Source organism: Mastigoproctus giganteus, chromosome 7 (assembly GCF_048544385.1).
Source record: "Mastigoproctus giganteus isolate SK-2022 chromosome 7, ASM4854438v1, whole genome shotgun sequence".
Lineage (NCBI taxonomy): Eukaryota > Metazoa > Arthropoda > Arachnida > Uropygi > Thelyphonidae > Mastigoproctus > Mastigoproctus giganteus.
Genome location: NC_143581.1, coordinates 68576302 through 68600529, shown reverse-complemented (window position 1 = coordinate 68600529; position 24228 = coordinate 68576302). Strand labels below are relative to the sequence as shown.

At 38.5% G+C, this 24228-nt stretch overlaps 2 protein-coding genes across 2 annotated transcripts in view; one reads left to right on the top strand and one right to left on the bottom strand.

Annotated features, from left to right (window-relative positions):
• The window catches only part of LOC150082982 (guanylate cyclase 32E-like), a 432790-nt gene that overhangs the window by 100217 nt on the left and 308345 nt on the right, over nucleotides 1–24228 (top strand). The window lies entirely within an intron of this gene.
• The window catches only part of LOC150082983 (somatostatin receptor type 2-like), a 54471-nt gene continuing 39463 nt past the window's right edge, over nucleotides 9221–24228 (bottom strand). Inside the window, exon 2 of the mRNA XM_090376958.1 lies at nucleotides 9221–11711. Within this exon, the coding sequence (XP_090233084.1) occupies nucleotides 9617–10867 (1251 nt within the window). The 5' untranslated portion in view covers nucleotides 10868–11711 and the 3' untranslated portion in view covers nucleotides 9221–9616. The remainder of the gene's footprint in view (nucleotides 11712–24228) is intronic.

The following is a 24228-nucleotide window of genomic DNA, read 5'->3' as shown; positions in this document are numbered from 1 at the left end:
AACATCCAGCGAACGGAGATCCTGTGATTAAAAACAGCTCGTTGACGCGAGTGACTTGTGACGGGGTAACATAAAAGCTTAACCCGATCGAATAACAACCCAGTACAACAGTAATAGCCGAAGAGGCATTACATGCAAAATTCATCGTACCCTGTCACAGATTGAGTATTGCAACAAACGACAGAATTGGGGACATGTTGTTTTCATCCAGCAAACAGACGAATCTGCCACAGAATACAAAAGATACACTAAAGCTTCTTAGTTGTTTTGACGAACTTCTGAATGTCTATCTTGCAGAAGTTTGCCTCCTCCCTCAATTTGAATTTATGACCCCCTCGTGTGTAGTCTGATGAAGAGGAAGAATGGCATCAGCACTGAGCTTGCTCAATCCATTCAAAGCCTTAAACACCACATTCAGATCAGCTCGCAGGTGCCTAGTCTCCAGACACTGCAATGTGTAGAACTCAAGCCTCTCTTGGTAAGACCACACTTTGTTTTCCACTCGCTAATTTTGTTGCCCTTCTCTGCAACCATTCCAACAGATTCATATCCTTCCTAAAATGAGGTTTCCTGTATGGTGCACTCAAGATGTAGCCTAACCATTGTCTTATCCTATCACTGCTGGAAAAATTCCTGTATATCATTGACAAAAATCACATAATCTGATGTAGCAGCCCAACTGACCTGACCTGCTTTGAGAGCTTCATGTCGGACAGTACCGTTAACCCAAAGTCTTTTTCATTCTCCACACAGTGTGGTAGTACCACGCAGTTTCTATATATATTTGGGATTACTGCTATTAATATGCGGTACCTTGCATTTATCAATGTTAAACTTCAACTGCAACTTCTCAGCCCATCTACCTAATTTTTCCAGATCTTGTTGCAGCAGCACACCCTGGTTGCTATCATTAATCATCCTGCCAACCTTCGTATCATCTGAATCATTGAGCCTGATAAGTCCATCAATATCATTAAGAAATACTGAAAACAACGAGTCCAGCATTAACTCTTGTGGACTCCGCTAATAACATTATTCCAAGAAGAGCAGTGCCCATTGTTAACCACTCCTCATCTTCTTCCCACTCAAGCAGTATTTTAATTTACGAGATGATGATGATGATTGAAGTTCATATATCGCTAATGTAAAATAAAATGCAATGTTCTTTATTTGAAAAGAGTTCATCAACCGATCCACGTTTCTAAAGGCTTTGATGAAACTTGTAGATTTCCAAAGAATTAAGCTTAAATACAAGAAATTTCACCTATTGCCAATAAATCTTCAGAAGAACACAATGAAAGGAGTTTCCGTTTAGGTTCTGCTAATTAAACAAAAAAAAAGAACTCCTCTCAGGCAGCTGTTCGTTTTAGTGCCTAGAGTATTTCACGTTGAGCAAATGCGGTTGGTAATTAGGAAGGAAAGGCAATCTCCAAAGTGCGGTTACAGAACGAAGTGTTAGCAAGACTATACTTAGTGATACTAATTTGGACTCAAGTAGCGACTGTTCCCCAAGATGTGCTTATCCAATAGTTAGCGGGTTAATTCCCTCCAGGTTGTTTGGGTGGTTATCTAAGCAGCTGTTTATTTGGTATTACTTTCCAGAAGGCCTTCCACATTCTCAGCGCGTATCGTTTTAATAACTCCTTTCGTTAATGAGGTGCGGATGGTTTCATCCGAAGATCGACTTGCGTTTGACTAGCCTTAACATAAGGTTCGTTCTCACCATTTGCGTTCTAACGTTGCTCTTCACTAAAGTGTGCCCAGCTCTCCTAGCAGGAAGGTGTGAGAGCAATCACAGAATGCTGCTTCTGTTAATCACGAAGCTGTTTTGGTGAACTAATAAGGAAGTTTCCACATGTTATGTAGGCAGCAGTAAGGAAGTGTCCGTGTGATTATTCAACAGAAAACTGCGCTTGCGTAGAAAGTCTTTCGAGCGAGGATAGAAATGTCTTCTCTATCCGACTGAATATAGAATTACTTCTTGACAATTTCTTGTCTTATGTGCTACACCCGAGGTACTCAGAAACTAGGAACGTGGGCTTCATTCGGCAGTCCCTTATTTCTGTAAAGAAGGAACATAAAATGCAGAACTCTTTTTCATCCTTCGGCATCAACCCTGCCTAAGGGCGATATACTGGCAAGCAGTACATCCCAAATCGTCATTATGTGTTTTCTCTTTGCAGCCGCAGCCTCCCAGGGATCAGCAGTGGCGACAGAACCATTCCAGTACATCAACGATGGCGCTCGCTCGCGCACACATGAACACAAGTCAGGTATTCTTTAGGGAATCGAGAAGCTGTTTGATTTGTGCAGTTTTCTTATTACCCAAAGGATGTTTCATCCTTGCCATTATGCCAGCAGCTTCGCACAGAAGGTGATATTATTCGTAATAATATGTCCTAGGATTTACTGATGCTGACAGTTGGAAATGAATGCAAATGCTTCTTTCGAAATTGCAGCCCCAGTAACGCAAAAGGAAATATGTTTGTCTACAATATTGATACTCTTGTAACCGCCAAGTATTTTGTATTTTTCTTCTACAGTTATTGCAGATATATTATTTCTTTGATAACACAGCACACGCAGTTATAAAAGGTACTGGAAATGAACACCCTCTCCTCTGTGGCCTTGGTCAAATTTGCTCACCATGTCGGAGAAGACAACGATTGCTTCAGTACACATTCAGGTTTAAATAATTCCAAAAATGAGACCAGGTCCTTCCCTCTCTTTCTGTGGTAAAATGTCATAAGTATGGCGCTTCAAATGGCAAGCTTTCCTTCTAATGGTAAGCTTAGAGATTTCATCAGGGACCGTAGCAAATGTGGACAGATTCATTATCAAGCGTTTTATTATTGAGCACCAAAGTTAAACTGGAGAGCTTCTTAAAGTTGAAAGGACCTGTCGAATGAGGTACGATTAAGAAGATTGTTAATTTGGAGCAAAGTCTCGAATTTTAGATTCTCTTCCAGTGAATAAACTAACAGCATACATTCTGGTAGTCTAGAGAAGAACCGAGACTGAATGTTTTTAATAAATAAGTCCCTTAAAAATCTTGTGAGAAATTGATGCACACTATGGAGTACCCAAGGTCCTTTCAAGCGTTTTGAGCTTGTTTCAGTTGCTCAATAGAATAAGAAAGAGAATATGAAACTAAACAAATAAAGACAAATGGGTAAATGGAAGGGAAATGCTGGCATTGAAGTGTTACATAAGAACTGACAGGAAGATAGGATGTATTCTCAGAGAGAGCGCACCCACCCAGACCGATAACAGTATTACTTCCTAAACTAATTTCTTGCAGCATCTGTTGAATAGAGCGATATCACTTCCGCATGCACTACGTCATATACGTGGCTGTCTAATGCCAGGCTACTAACCGTTCTTTTGCTGTTGTTCGGATGGAGTTAAGCTTTCTTTTCGTTAAGCATCTCCTGAAGAAAATTACATTAGGCAGAAGGAAGGGTACAGTCACCATAGCAACCAAGTTTGCAATTTCTCCCTCATCGAATTCACTTACATACACAGAAGCAGAAGATGTTTTGAGGTGGTGGTGACCATTGCATTTTCTTTTCTTTTGTCTTCATTGTTTTAGATGTAAATCACAATAATTCCAAGATGGATTCATCAATGTTTGTCCGACATTCATCGACAGAGGTAATCTCTCGCTCTCTACACAAATGAATGTCTGGAGTCCATAGTTAAGTGACTCAGGATCTTAAGCAATACTGAGCGGTTGGTAAGCGCATGCGTACGATATTAAGACAAAAAATTTCAGTATTTTATTGTAAGCACTGGGTTAATGAGTTTCTTAAGAAGTTTCCTCCAAGTTACTGAAGGCTTTTGTATTTGGCCCAACGTGCAGTTTAATTACGAATTACAAATTGGCATTAGAGACATCATTATAATGGCAAATTTGATAAAATTTACATCAAACTGCGTATTAATGTAGATTTTATTTAATCAAGATCATGCAAGAGAGAACTAACAGAAGTGAACCTTTTCTTGTCATTTAATTAGATTATATAAAATAATTACAAAAAACAGGAAAACATACAGATAGTAACAGAAAACTGATGAAGCACTGCCAGGAGAGTTTGCATTAAAAGGAAGAAATATTATTTGCATTTTAATACGTGCAAAAACACTTATTAGAAAAACGGCTGCATATTATATTATAAAAAAACACTCGTACAAAAACATTTGTAGGAGATGGTGCAGTGAAAATAACTGCTAAAGTGAAATAGAAATCCTTACTATAAAATTTAAGTACTGATGAGAAACTCGCTGAATCCCTGAGCTCATTGGGGAAGGAAACGGTGTTTGAATAGCAGGTTCTGCCTGGGGAATGGGGCTAGATTATCTAGAAGTAGACTTCGCCCTTGGCGCTCTTTTACCTCGAGCCAGCGCTGTTGGTAAATATAAACGCATAAAGATTGCAAACCTCCAGGACTGATATTGGATTTCCACCACTAATAATCGCTCAGAATTGTTTTCTGCAAATGTCAGTATGTGATGTATACCTAATTTTGCCTCTTTGATCCCATAAGTATTATCCAACTGTTATTAGATCCCATAATATCAAAATAATGCTCCAAAAAAGCTCTTATGAACATTCCGCCATAATGATTGCTTCACGAGATTCCTCAAAAATGTAGTATTCAAACTCGAAACTTTTTTTTTGGATTTTTCAGAATTTTCTATTCGAAATTTCAATCGGACGGACACAATTTGATTTTGTTATTCGTACATTGGAATAAAACTCTGTGGTACTTCTAATACTATAGTACTCTTTCACCCTTCCTTTTCTTTATATACATACTGCATATAGTGAGTGTATTACTTTTTGTATAGCTGTGCAAATATCTTTTTATGTAGAGTTAATTTAAGTATATATTTTAACCCTTTGGAAGGTTGAATAATTGAAATAGATTTTTGATAACTGAATATTGTAATCATTGGATATTTAAAGTGTAATTATTCGCTATTTAAAGTCATATCGATAGAAAAAGCCACATAAAGATGTACTTGTTGAAATTGAAACTACTTGAGCCCCATTTAATTAAGTGATATCGAGATGGAAATATCGAAAGCTAATGTTACCTATCAGTATAGAGAGGTAACATTATTTAGTTGAAAATTTCCATTCTGTTCTTCAAATTTTCAGTTATACAGAAACATTTCCTAAATCCTTCAATTGACAGAACGATATTCGTCTCCTGATGAAGTAGAGTTCCGTGGTTCTTTAGGTCTTTTTTATTCTACGTCGCTTGACTTTTCACAACTATACTTTACCTTTTTGTTTTTACATTTGCTTCATTATCTTAAAATTCTCTGGACGTCTCGTTGGGTTGATTTCTTTTATAGCACGACTCTTATCAGGCATCCCATCTTCATCTGAGTATGCACTTAGTCTTCTTCCCCATTATTTCTTCTCTTGTGCGTGCTCCTTTGATCATTACGAGAACTCCAACGAGAAAGGATATTATTTCGAAAAGAAAATGCGCGTCTTATTTTGCACACTCTAGTTTCATCTAAGAATAATCTGTTTTCGAAGGTCTGTTTTAATGATGCCTTGATCATTTCACAGCATCTTAACGACAACAGATCCCACCTTGTCTGCTTACTGCGTTTCTATCAGGCGAGTCTTAAAGTCTTTATAGTGTATATGCGCGTGCTTTTTATAGCAATACCAGCTGGTCTGATTCCTTTCTGCTCTGCTAATAACACCTGTCAGGCACTAAGCAGGAGTTGGACAAGAAAAAAGTAAGATTCCGCGTGAAGTAAGCGATGCTATGCTGTTGCATGCCTTACAGAGGATGAAAGAGATGCGAACGTACTTTTAGCACTTCTGGAAGATTTTGTTGGGCACTCCAGTGGCTGACAACTATAGTTACATTGCTTTTCTCACTCCGGGACTCCAGTTTCCAATAGTGTTCATTCCTTTAACAATGGGATTTATGTTTTTCTCTTTTAGATATTTCCTTGTCTCATAATGATCTTATTGTAAGTATTATGGACTTCTTATGGAAAAAGAAATTGATTTTTTTCATTAATGATTTTCATCCAGTACATACTCTTTCTCCCCACCTCTTTCTTTCTTTCTTTCTCTCTCTGATCGTTAACTGCTTTCTTCCCCAATAATTGGAGACTTTTTGAAAAAGTGCTTCGTTAAGATGGTATTAAGATCGGAAAAGCTCGAAGCACTACACCGTCCCTTTGGTTCGTAATGGTCTCCAGAGAACATCAAAGTCCATCGAACTGCTTGCCATTAAGAACTTTGCAGCTGTTCCTGTGTATCATCGTGGGGAAAAGCGTTCTTTTAATCCATTACCATGGCTTTTGGCGCTCCAACTTTTCTTTTTAGATTCGTCGATGGAAAAGTTGAAAACATCAGCTAAATGAGCGAGTTAGACTTCATTTTAGATCGTTTAAAATGATTGTTACTGAAAAGGACGATTTCTTTTTTAAAAATCGTAATTGATTTCCTCACCTGAACATATGCAAAATAACTTCGCTAAAAGAGGAAGAAATAATGTCTTTCCCTAATGATTTGCCTCCCTTCGTTTTCTCTTTTCTATTACTATTATCTTCGCCTTTAATACTTCATCGTTCCATCTCTCCAGAGAAAGCATTTCCCCATTAATTTCCCAAAGAAGGAACTTCGATGGAAGAGACAAATCCCTTGGAACAATAAATAAAGAAATTGAGAGAACACTAAAGATCGCTGATAAGTTAGCACCAGTGTTTCACCATAAATAATAAGTCAAGATCGTAAAGTCCTTAGTTTTATGACTTGCTGGCCGCGTGGACGAAAGATGACAGACAGCCGAAATGGCTCTCCCTGGAATGCACCCGAGGCAGCCAAATCTGCTGTAACGTATATGCAGGGAAAGCCGCACTAAATGGATGCTGAGACTTCCAGGATGATTTATATATGAACACTTGGCATTGAAAAAGATAATTGGAGGAAAATATCGTCAATGGAATTCAATGAAAAACATGTCAGAATGTTTCTTCCTTCGCTCGCTGTTCTGGGAATTCAAAAATTGAAAAAAAAAAAAACCCTGTCTTTCTCATAAATCGCACTCCTAAATGAGAATAAAATGTCTATATGACTCTCAACTCAATCTGCAGAACTGTAATGCTTTTCTGAATACCAATCAAACGAGGAAACTCAAGACAATCTTTCCAGCAACCAATTTCATTCAGATTTTTTGTCGATGGCGTAAAGTATGTGCTTCATTAATAAAAGACACGCGCATACATGGCAGAATCGGAGTAAGCACTGTTTTGTGTACGAAGAATCACTGTGTCATTCAGTATTTTCTTCTTGAGGAGGAACGAATGGAAAGAAAGAAGAGAAAACAGCAAATATCTTAGAGAAAGCTAAAGAACAACGGATTATAACCCAATAATCTTGGCCTTTCTATAAGACGATTATGCGTACGGATTCTACGATGATACTACAAAGAATATTTGCTGAACTGGCTACGGACCAATCGCGCCTTCGAAGATTGGCCGCTTGAGACCGATAGAAAATATCAGGAGTACTTATGAGCTCATCAAATCCTAATAGTCGAGTGATGTGAAGGTTGGATTCGATGACGGGAAAGAAAGAGGCCAGAAGTAGTCTGAAATAAGAAGTACACAGCTTTTGACTTTTTTTCCCTCCTCCTTTGATTTAACAAGAAAATACGTGATCGCTAAGAACAATCTTAGATATCCTTGAAATCATAAGAGGATAGTCCTTAGATTTTTTTTTTCTTCGTAGAATAAAAGGAACTCTAAAGAAACAAAAGGATTCTGAAGATGATATTTTTGGACTTGGGTTTCTGTTGCTGGGTGCTTCAAGCAAAAGAGCACCTTCGAATCTTTTGAATTAAAAACTTAACACACACACGCATAAACTTTCCAAATTTAATTGAAGATTATATTCGAATACAACGTTGATTGAAACGGATTTAATAGCAGTTTCTCCGAGACACTAAAAATGAATCGACTTTGCTGAAACAAATTTGAAATTCCGATGAAATGCATTAGATATTTTACTTCTGGCAATTCTGTCAAGCAAGAGAAATGAGACACTACTCAGAACTATCTAATTCCTCGTCTAGGATAAATATATGAACTTGCAACTGATGTTAAGTGATAGGAGATGGCTTTCATCTCCCCAGAACCTCCCTCTGGAGATTATATTAATGGAATCATGACATTATTATCCCCGATGGCTTTGTTATTCATTTCTATATTAATATTCGTTTTGTTTGAGTCTTATTAAAAGGGACCATTGCCGCTGGATATGGATAGTACGTTTGCAATAAAGATCATTTCTATTGACATAATCCTTCCAAGAAAGATTCATTCCACCTTAGCCGCAGTACATTAAACTACGTATTCTCTGATTCTTTCGGAGTTGCCAATCTCTTAATGCCAATCACTATTTAATAACTTTCTTTACTCGCTCTAGGGATACGAATAGATTTAATCAATGAGTAATAATCACTTCAATAATTTCTTAAACTTGGTAAATTTAATAAGATATATAACATAATCTATAAAAGCTAATAAAATCTACGAACTTTTAAAAAGATTTGTGTGAGGAGAGAGAGATTTTGGCTTTAAAAATTTCATTATTAACCATTATAAAGCCAATAATCTCCCTTCTTGATCAAATATGATAATGTAAAAATGATTTGACATTGTTGCCACTTGGCAACAATTACAAATCATTGTTGCCAAGTGGCAACAATGATTTGACAATTTATTTAAATGTACCGCCGCATTAAATTACTGCACTTAAAACCATTGTTGAAGTTGCTATGGCAACGGTGTGCCATTACATTGCGTTAATCATAGTGTTATTAACGCTTATCCCAATAAGTTCAACTAACAGTTTTCTAACTGCTTAATGTAACTTATGATGGTTCTATGGGGGAAAATTAGCTTCACGTGATTTGGTAGTGTGTCATTATTAATGCGCTTTCAGGACTGTCAGTTAGTTTGATCAATGATAAGACCTCGTATGACGGAATCCATGTTTAATAACATACATACATTTGATTTTATAAGTTACCAGTATTTACCAAAAAACAATTGAATGGTTACTCGACAAACATTCGGGTAATAAAAACACTTACACAGTTACATTTGTATTATTATTATTATTATTATTTTTTTTCCATTAAAGAATGGTGATAAAATCTGAGTGAAAGAAGTGGGCACCATTATTGTCAGCGCTGATAAGGAGACAAGTTAAGATTGAGCAACCTCTTTCTTTACATTAGTTCTTCTTACCTCGTCATCAACACAGATAACGTTGGCTCCTTTTACCTGGACATTAGCGATCTGTTCAGTGATCATTTAGAGAGCGTGCGGTACCATCATATCTGCCTTGTGGCAGAGATTATCCAGTCCTCAAAGAAAAAGAGAAAAATCGAACTCCAATGGTTACAAAATAAAAGTAGCGCGTGTGACGTCATGAAATGAGCAATAATTGTTCTAAAATAAACATTAAAGGTTCTTTCTCTACCGGATGCAACATCAACAATGAGCAGCAGTCACGTATCATGCTGTTTCTGGTATGTCAACCACTATGAAAGAACCGAATGATTTTTTTTTAAACTTGAGTTGGTTCGCTTTCAGCCGAATGTTTGCTGAATCCGTTTCTTACCGAGAGATCTTTGTCAGCTGCTAACACGATATTTGAACGAGATGTGAGCGTTATGGCTGTCGACTGCTCCGGCTCTTGATTCTTCGCCTGCTTGCTCGCCTCGCGACGAGGTTGAGAGCGGGAAGAGCCGCCGCGCGTGGTCCTCGGAAAGACGCTGTTCTCGACGTGCAGCTGAGCGTTTAGGTCTTTCCCTGCCGCACAGGTGAACGCCTTGGCGAAGCTCTTCTTGAAGTTGTCGCTGAGGAATGCGTACAGAATCGGGTTCATGGCAGAGTTCGCGTAGGACAAGCAGCCGGCCAGCAACATGATGGTGATGCTGACTTTGGATTTATTCTGTTTGGGTGGCGAGAATGGTATGCACACCTGGGTGATCCAATAGGGCAGCCAACAGATGACGTAGACGGTAATTACCGTTAGCACCAAGTAGGTTACTTTACGGTGGGAGCGTTTTTTCTCTTTGGATTTGTTTTTCGGACCTACCTTTCGTAACTTGCAGATGACCAAGAAGTAAAAGAGTAGGATTAAGATTAAAGGGATGGCGAACCCTAAAGTGAAGGAGTACAGGGTGAAGGCCTTCTGTCCATCCATGTACGGGCTTTCTGGCCAGTAGATGTTGCAAGACATGGTGTAGGTGGTCGGTAGGACGTTGGCGTACATGTAGATCGGTACCATTAGCAGAGCCGATACTGTCCACGCCGTAAGACAGATGAACTTAGCGATGAACGGCGTCCGGTACCGAGGCGAAGAAATGGGGTGACAGACGGCCACGTAGCGATCGGCACTCATGACAGTCAGTAGCAGACTGCTGGTGAACTGGTTGATGGAGGTGGTGGTCATGTACACTTTGCACATCGCCGAGCCGAACGGCCACGACTTGAAGGTCATGGTGGCGATGAGAAAGGGCAGTCCGATCAGAAACATCTCGTCCGCAATGGCCAGGTTGAAGATGTACATGTTGGTCACCGTCTGCATCTTCGAGAATCGCAGCACCACGTAGATTACCAGGGTGTTCCCGCAGAGGCCGACAAGACAGACGATCCCGTACAGGATCTTAGTGAATTCTAGCACCAGCACTGGTGGAGTACCCGGTGGAAATTCCTCCACCTCCAGGGATGAACAGTTGGTCTCATTGACGGTGCAGTTGAAGGGAGAAGTGGAAGATGAGTTCAGGGAAAAGGTCTCCAGGAACTCCGCCATAGTTATGCAGACACTTGTTGCTAACAGACGCACCGAGGGAAGGGAAACATCGTAGGATGACTGACAGCAGGCTCTCCCGCACACAAATTCTTCAGCTAATAATAAGAGCGATGTCTTCGGGCAATGGTTGAGGTAAAGAAGTGCCCTCTCCTCTTTCAAGAGAGAGAGAGAGAGACAAACCACTACCAACGTCGATAACAGTTTCCTGAAACTGACGGAGTATTCACGTGCGGTAACAACGACCCCGACGTTTCGATCGTACGGGAGGGCGACGGACGCGCCACCACTACCGCTCCAAAGTGACTGGCCGTATATTTTGCGTCCAAAGTTTTGCGAGATTTGTAGTTTCCACTAGAAATGACTCGTTTGCTGCTGGAAGTAGCTGTCCACTTCGCTTCTGCCTTTCAACGCGAGTTCGATCTGGTTCGTTGATGAATTTGGTCTGTTATTATTTGCGTCCACATCCGGGACGAATGTTCACCGCTTTTTCTTAGCTAGCCTCTGCACGCGCGAAGTTTTGTCTCCAAGTCGAAGTTTTGACAGCCAGCGATGAGGAAGAGAAGTGATTCATTGAAGCTCGGCATGGACCATTATGTCTTGCAGGGGGTGATGGGATGCACACTCAGGTGATGGGACTAGTACAGAGAATAGCAGGGAAGCTCCACACTCGCCTATGGAATAGCACAGTGGAAAAAAAAAGCACCACCAATGGGAGACTGTTTGATTAGTACTGAGCGACTCTACTCACCAAGTCAGAAGTATCGTTAAAGACTGTTTATGTAATGGAGTCATCCGCATATCTCAGAGGAAGGTTTTATACTCAGTTTTGCTTCAAGAACACTTCCTGAAAGAAAATACATTGAAAGATATATTATACGCAATAGTAATGACATTACATCAACATATATAATTTACTAATATTTTAATGTAGAGTGCGCTAGACTGTCTCGTTGCTAAGAGAACTAACCACCACTCAAGATTATGACATCACATTGTGACATATCATGTTGCTGTTCAGTGGTTGACAGTATCCGGTTTATAGAATAGAAATTTATGATCTTTCAACTGACATTTTAACCCTCCTTTACAAAAAGAGTTCGAAATCTTAATCTAATGTTTTTTTTTCCTTCTAAGACATGCGTAGGAATTGAAGATAGCGCAATATACGCTGCAAATAAGCTGTTAAAGGACACAGTAGAACTCTTATCAAACTGCGACAAAACCACCTGTGAAGAAATGCGATTCGTTTTCGAGCTGATGAAGACAGCGGGATGGATCGCTGCGCGTGACACTAGCGAATGGGAATTTCGCTGTCCGTTTGTCTTCTTATTTCCCCCCCACACCCCCAAAAATGTCATCGTTCTCTGGGGATTTTTTCCGAAGTGTTTCGAAGGTTTGTGTTTGGCAATTACAGATTTTTTCCCTTTTAATTCTTAAAAGGTGAGATGCTGGTTTCAGTCTGAAGGAGTTTTCGTAGCATTTAAAGAAAATTGTTTTAGGCTAGACAGAAAATACATTTCTTAGTAGTATTACTCTTACAAGACAGGTTACCCAACATATATTGGAAACACTGGTGGTTAACCTCTTTTGCAAAAGATTGGAAACCAATTAGAAACCTTTTGAAAAAATTGGATGATTTGAAACGAAGTTCACTACTCATTTCAAATAAAACAGAAAAGGATCTAGATTTGAACTTTTATGGCATTTTTCTCAAAATTCTCAAAGACAAACAATTTCACGCAACTTCTCAAAGACAAACAATAATAGTAAACAACAGAATTTGCGTGAAATACGTCAGTTGATTCTGAGATCGCAGCATGAAAACGTTTGTGCGCTTGCATTATCCAAGACTAACTACCACATCCCAAATAAAAAGAAGCCATAGAAATCCCAAGGTTATTATATGTTTAAAGGAAGATTCGCTAGAAAAATTTGAAACACAAACAAGAGGCCTGCGTCATGAAGTGGAAACCTCGTCCCAAAATGGAGAAATAATAATAATAGGATGGACGTAATAAGGGAAAAATTAAAGTATCATGCTAAGAATAGTTAATACAGCGTTGTTGAAGGTAAAATGGCCTGATGATTATCCCCAATGGAGGATGGAGAAATATGGTTTCTCCATCCTCCATTGGGGATAATCATCAAAATGTGAAAGGATGTGGAAGAATCTAGCATGAGAAGAAATTACTGTTAGAAACCATGAAGGAAAGTGACTGTGCCAGCTAGTCCCAACAGCTAGCGGAAAAACTAAGATGTTTTATATGGGTTGCAGAACGTACAAAATTCTTAATGCATTGTTTGACAGCTGACTCGGGTCACTAACTAAAATCTAGAGGAGCCACACACTACGTCGAGGAGAATTGTGTACACGAATTTCAATTGGAAACTGTGGAAGATTTATTCTGGCCTGAACAAACATCTCCTAGCACGACTGCTCTAGAATGAACCATCCTCAGTAGAAGGCTCATCGGTGGATACGCCGCTGGTTCCTTAATATTTAATCCAAACAGACAGCGGATGCATTCCGTCTAACACTTCAGATATTCTAAATGAATTAAGAATGGATCGTGAACAACTCTATTCGAGTATGTCTTGTAGCCACAGTTATATGAATTCAAGATTTTGATCTTTTCTTTGTATTTTCTTGTACATGTGGCAATGTTCTTCCAGCGATATTTCGGTTTAACACAATATTTGTTTAAGATTATCTTATTTTGTTTTAATTCCAATTTTTTACTTAGATTTCTTTGGAAACTTCTCTTCGTGCTTGATAGTATAAAGCTTTCTGGGGGAACGTAATTTCACATAGTCCACTAAGAATAAAACAAAATAGTATCATCAGTACGAGTCCCACTATTGCCATTAAGAAAAATGGGGAGGGGGTAACCTGTATCGAAAAGAACTCGATTTAAAATTAAAGACTATTTCTTTTACGATATTTACCTTCGATTAAGTTTAACCTGAAATGTTTACTGAAAAGTTAAAAGCAATTTAAAAGAAGTGAAAGAAATAAAATAAGAGTAGTGTGCACGTAACTGCTGTTGGACAAAAAATAAATCTCTCAGATCATTCCAAAATTTGACAAATCAAGTTTGTCTGTATATTTCTCTGGAGACTTCCTTCGATCTCTTTCATTTCTTTCTCTTCTTTTTTAAAATTGGTTAAAAAGTTTTTAAATGACCTCCTTTCAGAGAAAACAGAATCGAAGGCAGGTATCCTAAAAGAAATGTTTTAATTTCAAACTCCTGTTATCAGCGTGAAGGATTGCTAAAGAAAAGTATTGCGCACAGTGGGCTGCCCCAAGCGATTCTAGAATCAATATATATGTTTTATATTTGTTGTGGTATGGATTGATACTAAGTGACATGTTTATTTTTCTGTTTAAAATGTTGAAATATTTAAAAACCGAATATTTATATAACTTAGAAGTATTAAGAAGCAGATTTACTGCATCAATAACAGATACGCTATTCAAATAGATTATCTGATTTTTGTCGTTCGAGTTTCTTTTTTGGGAAGAATATGTTTCTTGCTAGCAAGTTAGTGACTGTCGATTTATCAACCAGTTGATAACACTGCATATGTTGGGCAGGAAGAAAAACTGCGTAATAATATAAGAAAGGAAGGCTGGTTGTAGAATTTTTATCGGGAAAACGATGAAGTGTTTGATGAGACTGAGTCTTGGACATTTTAGGACAGTACAAATGGTATACTGGGTTTACTAGTTGGAATTTCAATAAAATTTTGAAATATATAGTTATTAAACAGCAGTTTGCAAAGAAAAGTTATCGAAGATTGCGCAGTAACCTAAGAGGGGAAAAGAAACCGATTGAAAAACCACTACTTTGCAGATCAGTTTATTCTGACAACAGAAGACTATGTACTCGGTGTACAATTCAAGTTCCACGTGAATTCGTTAACCTATCCAAAGTTTTTTTTTTTATATAAAAATCCCAAACACGAGAGTTATTAGAACCTGCAGTACTTAGTACCGTGCATGGATTGACGGTTGAGAAAAAAGATATTTCTAAAATGAAATTTTAAAGAAGGAAGAAGAAAAGATGGGAAAAAGTTGCGGCCAATAGCTTTGCCAAGAGATCAGAATGTTAGACTACCATTTGGACAAGAAGCAAGTCTTCTATTCTTAGCCTGTTTTAAATCTAGTTTGGACTGATTATTAACTGCTTTGCATTTGTTGCGAGCTTTGGTGTAGGCAGAAAAGGAACCTGGAGAATTGGATACAAGCCACCTGCGATATTATGTTGAACAGACTTAGCACATTTATTGGAAAACCAAGGTTTAGATAAAGGACGAAATTTTAAGTTGGAATGTGGAATAAAGGATTTCAACCCAACAAAAAATATTTAACTGACACGATCTGAGCAAACGTTATCAGTAGAATCGAAATCCGATCAATGAAAAAAAAGAAAATAAATCTCGCAGATCATTCCATTTGGCATTCTTTTAATGCCAAACAACACGAGGTTGAGAAAGGCTCCATTGGAGAAGCAGCCATCACGAAGTTGTGATCCGAGGGCCTTAAAGGATCACTCGCCTCAACCGTGTACTTAGAAGTGTTGTTTGTGAGAAAAAGATCAAGCGTGTTGTTGGCTGCGTTGTTAAGATTGCCTGGTATTTGATAGGTAAATGAAGTAGTGATCTGTGCGAGGTCACTAGTAATTGCAAAAGTCTCAGAATTTCGACCAGCTGTCTCTCTGTGATTAGAAAACGGAAGCCAGCTGGAGTTCAGAACATTAAAATCACCAAGGAAAATTAAAAAATAAAAATTACCGCACTGTTAGGGATCCTCTTGGGTAGCACAGTTGGTAGAATTGCCATCCTCCCCACACCAGGTGGGAAAGATTCAGATCTATTCTTTATTGCATTCAGTGACTAGTTACATGGATGCCTGATGCAATGCCCATATCAGCGACAGAGTCCCGTCGATGACGTGAGGAATTTTTACGTACATTTTTCACAACGTGGCTGAGTAAGTCGGTCTCAAGCTTGAGTGGCATGGTTTTGGGTTTTTTAGTCCAGCAAACAGAAAATCAACCTCAGAACACACGCAATTTACAGACAATATACACGGAGCAATATGGCCATAGTCACTAATGATCATAAACCTTATAACAACACCAACAACAACCTCACTGTTAGGAAAGTCAAAGAGTTCCAAGTGATTAGTGGAGTTTGGAGAACGATAGAGGCAGCATATGAATTTGACAGAATGTGGTAGAGAGATGAGATTTTAAGTCAAAGGGGATTGAAAAGAGGAGATTCCAAATAATTGTCTGTGACAGGAAATATCAGAACAGACATATGCACAAGTACCACCTTTTTGAAGCGAAAGGAATCATACAGCGAATAATTCGGACAACTGAGATGAGCAGTGGTTGAATCAACCGATAACTGGGATTCTGTCTCAAAAAGTACATGGGGTTTGGTATACTGTTAAGTGGAAATGGACATAATTGATATTGGAACTGAGACCACATATATTTGAGATAAGTTTTGTTCTCTTAGTTTGGCAATTCATGATGTGTTCAGTAGTAAGAAAGTGTGGGGAAGACATTCTGTGTGAAGCAATGAAATTTTTGGATATGATATACATATGGCAAGAGTATACCCAGCTCCTTGACATAACGTGGTCTCGACAATTCCCCCCACATGCACATTACTCGGACTCCCTCCAGTCAATATCTGGCAGAGTAAAGGCAGCGAGATTATAAATTTGCTGATTCGGAAGCCTCTTAGATAGTTACTAATAGGTCCGGTCCGGTGGACTATCCAGCGTCCTGCTTGTGAACGCCGTTTCAGAGCTGTACCATCGAAAAGTAAGGAAAACTGGATCTCGCCATGATGTCCACCATAACCTCATAAGATATCAGTCGTACTGCATGATGGAAGATATGAAGGGGGGGTTGTCGGAACTTTGCTGTGGAAACTTAACATGTGACCATCACTTCAAGTCTCCAATAAGCAAAGTGGCGGTATTGCAGCTGTTTATGAGAGTCATCTACCATCTAGTAAAGAGATGAACGAGATGGAGGTGAAGATCGGGGTAGTGGAGTGTAAAAAAATTAAAAATTGAATGAAGGTGAGCGTAGGAAAGAAGTTTGTGAAAATGGTGGCACCGTGGCTGAGTGAGTCAGTCGATTGCTGCGTGGTGATTTTGCTCTCTGGAACTAGCTTGCTTTTATATACCAGATCACACCTTATTACGGACACGCAACACTGAGGATCTGTCGATGCACGTGCTAGAAATGTAAATGGGTTAGGACGCATCAATATCATGGATATACAGTAGAACGCCGATAATCCGAACTCATTGGGACCGGGGGGAGTTCGGACGTCCGATTTGTTCAGATTTCCGAAATTATCAAAAATACTGTTTGGAGTCTAAAATAAAAAGGTTTAGAAATAAAAACACTAAGTTGTACTTAGGTATTTTTATTCATAGGTAACAAAACAAATGGAACTTTCAGCCCGAATAACACGTGTGTAGGCCTTTAACGAAAATAATTCTTCGTCTCTTCGCTGCCAGATCTTTTAAAAAAGAAAGGGTGTTTCAAAAAAAACCTGTCAGATTTATCGATTACTATGTTATGATTCTTCGCACAGCTCTTACCCGTAATTCGCGTAACATTTTATCTTTGTTCTTTCTTTGTTCCAATCCTGATAAACAACGATTATAGAAATCGTTGTACACTTACATTTGGTGGCGATTTTTCTGTGAACACATAACGTCAATTCATTGGTTTTTTATAAATATAAAAATAGTTGATGTTTAGAGAAAAGCAACATCGTTCACGGCTAGTTTTGAACCCGGTTACCTGCAATTAAACAGATACTTCTAAACTCAGTTTATGAAACTACGTTTTTTGATATTTGTTAGCTATTTAAACGTATTGTTAATTAGCGATTTTTGGGTTTAAAAGCTCCCGCTACACTTTTTTTAGCAGGAGCTTTTAAACCCAAAAATTGCCAATTAACAATGTTAATAATGTTAATTGGCGAGTTGACAATATGACAACATTTTGTCATCTGTCAATTGGGTGGGTTAAATACCGCGATACGTTCATTTAGTAGCTTCGAGTGTAAAAAAAAAGGAATCGAATTCAAAAACAGATTGTCATAGTCATCTATGAGAGTCATACATATTTGAGTCATAGTTTTAGCACTGGTCGGAACCAGCAGGACAAAGTGAATCTTATTAAAGTGTATATTTATTCTCTTAAGCGATAAATTACATATTTTACATCGGTGTTTCTGGTTTATCATAATTCCATGAGAAATTTCTCAAAAGTAACTAGCTGTACTCTATTCGTTAATAGCGAAGTCAGAGCTAACTGCAGGTTGTATTATCTACTGCCCACTGGACTGTCAGCAGCACGCTATAAATGTCTAATTAGTGTCCATTTTCCTCGATGTCTGATTTCCGACCGAATGTGTGTGGACCAAAACGCTAATTTCCGTTTTTGTAATTCCCACACGAGGATTACACAGCTTGGGTGTAATTATATCCATGGAGATGTCTGTTGTTGGCTCTGTCGGATCTCAGACAACTGAAAAGAAGCCTCTCTCGTGGTATACCCGTACGCGACCCATCACAATCTCCCTTCTTTCATTATCTCAGCGGGAAAAATGATGAACAATTTCCAACGGAGCGGAGAAACCACAAAAGTTAGACGAATGGAGAAAATACGTGATATTTCGGAACGAAATAACGATGGTATTCTGGCATCTGACAAAAGACTATAGAGAGAGAACAATCAGTGGAGAGAGGAGGGAATAAGTGCCCAAATGAACACCTGGTGGGTGTTTGAATCCTGTAATGTGCGATGGGTAAGATCTCACAGAAACACTTTTCCTTGACTGGACCGGTTCCGTTGTGTGTTATTAATAATGCTTTAAGCATGTGGTGGTAAACATTTATCAAGGGCTATGAGAGATATAATGATATGAGTTGGAGATAAAGCTCTCTTTCTTTATATTTTCTTCTGCTGTATCTCTGGTTTCTTCATCACTGTCAGTCTCGTGTGCTAAGATTTCCACGCTAACAACTAAAACCGCAAAAGACCTAAACGATATCATTGGACAAGATTGAATGATGTCAGACTTTCTGACCAGCTAAATATACCCTAACCTTTCATTACTTATACAGCACGTGTACGATGCTTAGCAATGAAAAATATCGTACACCAACCCTCCCTCTGTTCATATTACTTGTGGAAGCCGGTGTGTTTTGAATGATTAGGGACCATTTCACCAAATACTGAAGGATATTCATACTGGATATTCTTCAGTATTTGGTTTTAACGAGATTCCCAAAGGCGATCAGCTCCTCAGTTGGGAACTCTAGGTGAAAAGGAGGCTCACTTTGTCCCCTCTTCTCAAGGAGCTACGTTTTAGAAATTTCTAGGGACGATAAGGAGAGCACCAGTACAGACCCCAAAATTTGTAAACTAGCTGGGTCATGGATATCATTAAATTGCTTATTTAATGATATCCATGACCAAGATATCATTTAATGATATCCAAGAAACTTATATTTCAGTATCTACCAATGATTTCTCTGTAGTCATGATGCTAACATGTCGATGTTGAATTTTTCAGTGAAAATAGATTAAAAGGATTATCGAATATTTTTTTTTAGATTAACATAGTTGTGTATGTTCTTTTTCCAACAGAAAAATCTTAGAAATTCGTGGATACGTTATCAAAACATACATAAAGGTGTTGTCGCGCTGAAAAAAAAAAAAAAGGTTGGCAACCACCAATTTCTCCTAAAAGAAAATGTTTGAGATCTTCACATGTACCTTTTAAAGACTTGACAGACTAGTGAAAGATTTTACCTACGTCTCTACATCATCATACAAAACCTGAAGATGCAGTTACGTATTGGGAATATAAAGTTCATACGATGGACGCTGTGGTTATCAATATTCACCGGTCTTAAAATATCTCGGAAATGATAAATTTATTATGCAGATACCCTTTTATAGAAGAGAATAGTTAACGATATTTAATCACCACACAAACGTAACAGTTGACCCACATAAGAGCGGAATCAACAGCCAAATACGCTCAAGGAATGCAAAAGCTGGGAGTTCCATTGACGGCCATCTAGAATCGGAGACAACGACCTATAATCAAATTCCTCTAAGTATACGGCGCTCATTTTTCAAAGTCGATGCCCAGACAGCGACATACATACACACGCACACACACTCCTCCTTCTGAACTTAGTACCATCAACGGTACCAGACGGCTATAAGCGAGGGAGCTACTCATGGCGACAATACGATCTACGCAGTGAGTCTGGTGGACGAGCGAAAGGATATTATCTGTTTCCTGCATCTATCTCAGAACAGCAAAAGGGAAATTACTTCGAGCTTGACCCCATTCCCTTGTGGACACCAACTGTTAAAGCGCGTTTTGTTAGTTCCAACTCTGATTGAAATAGAATTTTAAGGGATGGATTAAAATGGATGGATTTAAAACAGGAAGCCAAAATTCATTTAGGGAAAGGAGGCCCCGAATGATGGACATTGTCGAAATTCTCTAATTCTTATACGTGCTGTTTTAGTGCGATTTAAATCATACGGATTTCATTCATATTTTTTCCCCCTAATGGATGTTTTATCTTTGAAGTTGCTTTTATCCCTAATGGGGCTTTTTATATAATTTCATCATTTTTTTCCTTTATCCCTAATGGGGATTTTTATTTTTGGTTTTGTTTAATCAACATATTGGCAAACGTTTTCCTTCGTACGCTGCTCTCCCAAAATTTAATGGATCCATTTATCATAGGAGAACATAAAAAATAAGTTAATTAATAACCGGGGGGGGGGGGGACTGCTTTAACAGAAAACGCATGGATACAAGAGAACTCATTGAATTTCAATTTCGAAAATAATCACGAGAAATGATCTCGTTGTCTGCGTTGGAAATTGCATTTATAAACGCTGGATTCGCTCGTGTAATTTGGATTTAATACGAAAAGAAAAGAACTTTTAAAGCAACGAAAGCCCCGATAGATACAGAGGAATTATTGGGATGGGAATTGTAAAGCTTGCATTGTGTTTCAATGAACATGTTTAAGACATTGCTGCAAATAAATAAGAAAATAAAAAGTTATTACCTCGTTTACAATACGAAAGTGGTTGGAGGATTAAAATGAGGATGCGGTTTATTTTGAAATCCTTGCCATTCTAATTTCTGTAATGCATTCTGTTTTCTGTGAGTTGTTTGTTTTTTTTCCCAAAGAAGAAAAGATATATTTCTTTTATGAGTGCGTGCTTCTTATTCGGTTCACGTGCGCTTAAAATTTCCCCTCGCGTCCCAGTGGCTAAATGGCGTTTAGCGAGATGACCCGAGAAACTATCATAATCAATTTTCGTCACCGCACAGTAACTCGAAGAAAAATCATCTTGTCCTTGACGGCACACGGGACACAGATAAGGGAATAAAAGCAAAAACACAATCGTATAGACCGAGTATTTCTAGCGTACAAGCCATCGATAATTTCAGTACCATGTCGTATAAATGGAAATACAGGATGAAATCTGTAGCCCTCACTGAATATGAAACCAGCGCCATGACATTCATGAATACGTAGATTTCCATATACGAATAACAGATAAGAAGCACAGCTTCGGTGCCCTTTCCATCTACTGAGGAGTTCCATCAGATGATATTGTAATGCTGGCAGCTAAGCTGCGATGCTTTCAGAAAACGTGCTAACCGCTGATAAACCAGGACAGTTAGGATTTAGCTGGAAATATAACACCCATTACAAGAGTTTATCTTTTCATGCAACTCCTAGTGTTGCTCGCTGAAACTTTCCAAGTGTTTTCCAAAATACTGGAGATATTGTGTCTATTTGTCTTCACCATTTTATGCATGTAACAGCTCAACTTCCAATAAACGGATTTTCATGAAATTTTATATTTAAGCCTTTTAAAAAGATTTGTCAAGCCACCCCAAATTTTATTAAAATCAGACCAAGAAAAATCCCACAATTATTATTTACTTTTTTGTCCATCATCATGCAATAACTCAACTCCCAGTGGATGTTTGTGAAATTATATATTTGGACCTCTGGAAAGATTTGTTAGAGCCCTCCTAAATTTCATTAAAATTGGACAATACTTCATTATATACAGAAGACTGAGACCATGCCGATGTAGTCACCTTATAAAATTTTTCGTGGAATGGACGTGAATTTTCCATGGAACCTAATTAATGAGTGGCATTTGTTTGCGAATGATTGATTAGATGTAGTTATTTGTTAGTATACAGTAAAATGCGAAAAATGAACTGTTATCAAGTCGTCTTTAAATTTAATCGAATCCCTTGTAGAAGACGAAACAGTAAACCAAATGGAACAAACCCATAGCACTGAAAATAATGAAATACTTGCTGCTAATTCGAGATATTCTGCTTGATAAGCTGACATCTGGTGTTTTTCGGCGATGTTTTGCTTTCATCTAAAGCCTTTTTGCCTGATTAAAGTGAAGTCTCAATTTCACTTCTAAAAACAGAGTGGAATTGGCTAAATCACTTCCGTTGAAAAGAACACACAAAAAGAAGTCCTCACCCAGACAGTTAGAATAGTTTGCTTTTCCCCCCTATCCTCCTTGCAGTCTGATTGCTCTGTTGGGTCGATGTCATGCGTGAAACTGATCGGAAGAGGAAACAGATACTTATGTGCTATCTATGATCTGCTCGCGTGAAAGAAAATTCAACTAAAATCGGATATTGTAAGTCAACGTATAGAAAAGTACTAAGACAGAGGTTAAAACTAAAGAAATGGGCACTAGAATGAAGTGTGTTGTCTCTTCATTCTCTTGCCTATTTCTTCTGAAAAATAAGAGCCAGAGAGCATTGTAGCTGAAATAAATGTTGTTTTAATTACTGTGTCCGATGTTGCAACAGTTTACTTTTTAATTTTTATAAAAACTTTTACAGTACTTGAGGTACTGATCAGACAAAGATTTTGTGCGATATTGGTGTTGGCAAATTATACAAAGAAACGAGTTATTGTAGCATGAACTAAAGAAAAAAGAAACCACATCATCTGTCCATCCCCTCTAATAATTTGCCTGGTGGCCCCGAGTGCCAAGCGATAGTGTCCAAGCGATTTTCCTAAGTGATATATAGTGCTCTTTCTAAGTGATTTCGTTATATTTTCTTTCCAGTGCTTTTCTCATCCTTATTTCTTTATAAGTGGTTCTGTACTTAACAGATCCTAAGTAAGAACCCAGAAAGGAAAATTACCTTTCTTTTCCTAGTATATTTATTAATTTTCGCACTAACAAACTAACCTCTCCAACCGCTTGGCCACTAGGTGGCACCGCTCCTGCCTCCACGTGGCGGGGCTGGAAGTCTGGGAGAAGAAATCCACTCTCCCAGGGCTAAAAGGAGCAACGATGGACAAAAATAAACAGTCCTCGTGTGGATCTTATGATTCAGAACTGGACAAACATAATCCAGATCATGACGACACAAATGTATCCCATGCTAAGAGACAAAAAAAAAGAAGGAATGGATAAGACCACACCACTCTTTCTAATACTACACTCCTCCACAGACCAACCATTGAGTAAGCTGTCCCCATTTTTGATACAGAAATGTCTCGAAAATGTGGCTGGCCCTCCAAAAATGGTTCGGCGATTAAGATCCGGAGATTTATTGATCGAAATGACCGAACATAGACATGCTGAGAGGCTATTGAAAATATCCACTTTCGGTGGAATTCCCACGAAGGTTACCCCACATGCCACCTTAAACTCCTCTAAAGGGGTAATATCAGAGTGGGATCTATTAAACGTATCAGAGGATGAACTTGTGCATGAACTAAGAGATCAAAACGTGGTACAAGCCAAAAGAATTGTTATTAAAAGAGATGGAGAACCTGCTCCCACAAGGACGGTGATTCTAACATTCGAAACACCAGATCTACCTACTTATATTAAAGCTGGTTATCTTAGATGCCAAGTAAGACCATACATTCCAAATCCAGTCCGGTGCTTTAAGTGGCAAAAATTTGGTCATTCCCAAGCTGTCTGCAGAAGTGTAGCCACTTGTGCTAACTGCGGATCAAAAGAGCATACACACACAAACTGTAACACTGAAGTGCAAATTTGTCCTAACTGCCATGGTAACCACTCTGCCTTCTCTAAGGAATGCCCTCAATGGAAAAGAGAAAAGAATATTCAAAAATATAAGATTGAGCAGAAAGTATCCTATCAAGAAGCTAAAAAACATTTTGCAGTACCTGCTAAGTCACCTACATATGCTTCAGTTACCCAACGGCTACGCTCAGTAGAAACTCAGACAGACTGCTCAGT